This window comes from Cucumis melo, chromosome 5 (genome assembly GCF_025177605.1).
Source record: "Cucumis melo cultivar AY chromosome 5, USDA_Cmelo_AY_1.0, whole genome shotgun sequence".
In the NCBI taxonomy this organism is placed as follows: Eukaryota; Viridiplantae; Streptophyta; class Magnoliopsida; order Cucurbitales; family Cucurbitaceae; genus Cucumis; species Cucumis melo.
This window is the reverse complement of record NC_066861.1, coordinates 18,864,478-18,866,924: the sequence shown is the minus strand read 5'-3', so window position 1 is coordinate 18,866,924 and position 2,447 is coordinate 18,864,478. Positions and strand designations below refer to the sequence as shown.

General features: G+C 41.9%; 1 protein-coding gene across 1 annotated transcript; it reads right to left on the bottom strand.

Moving 5' to 3' along the window:
- Positions 1 to 1,064: 1,064 nt before the first annotated feature.
- LOC127149557 (uncharacterized) lies at positions 1,065 to 2,063 on the bottom strand. The gene is made up of 2 exons (XM_051085339.1): positions 1,991 to 2,063; positions 1,065 to 1,327 (listed from the first exon to the last, which is right to left on the bottom strand). Exons 1-2 carry the CDS (start codon positions 2,061 to 2,063, stop codon positions 1,065 to 1,067), a joined length of 336 nt encoding a protein of 111 aa, XP_050941296.1.
- Positions 2,064 to 2,447: the final 384 nt, after the last annotated feature.

Sequence of the window (2,447 nt, the reverse complement as noted above, 5' to 3'; positions counted from 1 at the left end):
GCTCGGGTTAAACTCGACTCGGGCTGCTAGAGGATATGACTCACACACACACACACGACTCGAATGAAAACGCAGTTGGGAGGGGCTCGCTGACGGTTCGGCTTGGGCGGAACGACGCAGCGGGAGACGATCGACTACGATGGCTAATGAGCGACTGACGGAGAAGCGGTGGAAGATAACCGACTGCAACAGCTTACGACGGAGGAGACAAAAAGAAACTTGAGATGGCAACGAACGAATGGAGGAGCGGCTCGGGTTATGGGATGCTTCCAACAACAGAGGACGGAGCAGTGATGGGACGAAACGACTCGTCGGCGGCGCAACGACGCTTGCGATGGAGACGGAGACGGAAAGATGATGCACTTGGGACGAACAGCTTGTACAGATCGGTAGGCTTGTGCGACGGTCGTCAATTAAGGGACACGGCGTCGACGGTCGGAGATGGGTGGCGACGGATTGACTAGGGGCTAGAATTTTCTCCTTTGTGAGATTAAGATTGCACCAATTGGAAGGGATGAAGTGCACACCTACCCATGCCCTATTAAATAAAAATAATAGTAATTACTATTATTTTTATTTGTCTATCTTCAATTAAAACCCACAAAATCTTCTTTTTATCTTATTTTTAATTTTTCCCAAAATAAAATCAATACTTCTCTCTCCTCAACCAATCACATCACTCTATCCATCCAAAATAAATAAACCAATCTCAAATAACTATATTATTTTCATAATACAATTATTTTAACCTTAAATCCAAATAATTATATACTTCTACATATAATTATTCAAAATTCTCTCAAACACCAATCCCCTAACACCAATTACTTAAAAACAAACCAAAACAATCATTAATCCAAATTCAATTAATTAGATATTTTCCTAAAGTATCGAATAAATTCCAATCTCCACAAATCAAAGATTTCCCAACAAATAAATCAAATAACACTCAAAATAATTTCAACAATTGTCAAAATTAAACTTAAAATTACTTACTTTGGGACGTACTTACTTTGGGACGTTACAATCTTCCCTCCTTTGAGAAACTTTCATCCTCGAAAGTTCTAATCCTCGAACAGCTCAGGGTACTGGGCTTTCATGTCATCCTCTCTCTCCCATGTGGCCTCTTTAGCTCTGTGGTTTCGCCAAAGAACTTTGACCAGCGTAATTCCTATATTACGAAGCATCTTGACCTCTCTTGCCAAAATCTCAACATGTTGCTCCTCATAGCTCATGTTTTCATTAATCTGCAATGGTTCAAAGTCAACTACATGTGTCGGATCTGCCACATACTTCCGCAGCATAGAGACGTAGAACACATCTTGAACTGCAAAAAACGATGGAGGCAACGTCAAACGATATGCTACGGAGCCAATTCCCTCAAGTATCTCAATTGACCCTACAAAACGTGGACTTAGCTTCCCCTTCTTCTCGAACCTCAAAACATCCTTCATAGGTGCTACCTTAAAAAAAACCATGTCTTCTACATTAAACTCTAGATCCTTACGCTGTTCACCGACGTAACTCTTCTGCCTACTCTGTACTGTCAACATACGAACTCTGATCTTCTGTATGGCTGCATTGGTGGTCTAAATTAACTCAGAGCCTAACATTCTCTGCTCATCAACCTTACCCATACAAACAGGAGATCTACAACACCTGCCATACAGAGCCTCAAACGTTGTCATGCCAATGGTAGCCTGTTAACTGTTATTATAGACGAACTCCATCAAGTGCAAATGAGAGTCCCAACTCCCTGAAAACTCTAGCACACAAGCTTGCAGCATATCTTCTTAAATCTGGTTCAACCTCTTTGTTTAACTATCAGTATGAGGATGAAAGGTTGTGCTAAAATCTAACCTCGTGCCCAATGCAAGCTAAAGTCCTTTCTAGAACTTTGATGTGAAATGAGCATCTCTGTCAGAAACAATGGATACAAGCATCAAATGTAGCCCTACTATATCCGTCATATATAACTATCCTCACTTACTAGCAGTGTAAGTGGATTTTCCTGGAATGAAGTGAGCTGACTTCGTGAGCCTGTCAACAACTACCCAAATCATCGTATAACCTTTCAGGGTTCTAGGCAGTCCCGTAATGAAGTCTATACACACATTCTTCAACTTCCACCCTAGCACACTCAAGGGTTACAACAAACCTGCTGGCCTCTGTCTTTGTGCCTTCACCTGCTGGCACACCAAGCATCTACTAACGAAGTCTGTCACTTTTCTCTTCATATTTCACCACCAGTAAACTCGCTTCAAGTCCTGGTACATCTTTGTACTGCCAGGATGCATAGAAAATGGAAAACTATGGGCCTCAGTCAAAAGCTCAGTCTTAACTGCACTGTTTGTTGGGACGCATAAACGCCTCTCAAATATAAGTCCATCATCAGAGGATTTGGAGAATTCCTCATCTTGTCCTGCTTTTGCCAGGCGATGGTTCTC

Bases quoted from the DNA above. Each gene is read 5' to 3' on its own strand.
- LOC127149557 (XM_051085339.1), bottom strand. From the start codon at position 2,063: ATGATTTGGGTAGTTGTTGACAGGCTCACGAAGTCAGCTCACTTCATT. The intron at 1,328-1,990 runs GTAAGTGAGGAT...CGTTTTTTGCAG, and splicing joins AAAATCCACTTACACTGCTA to TTCAAGATGTGTTCTACGTC.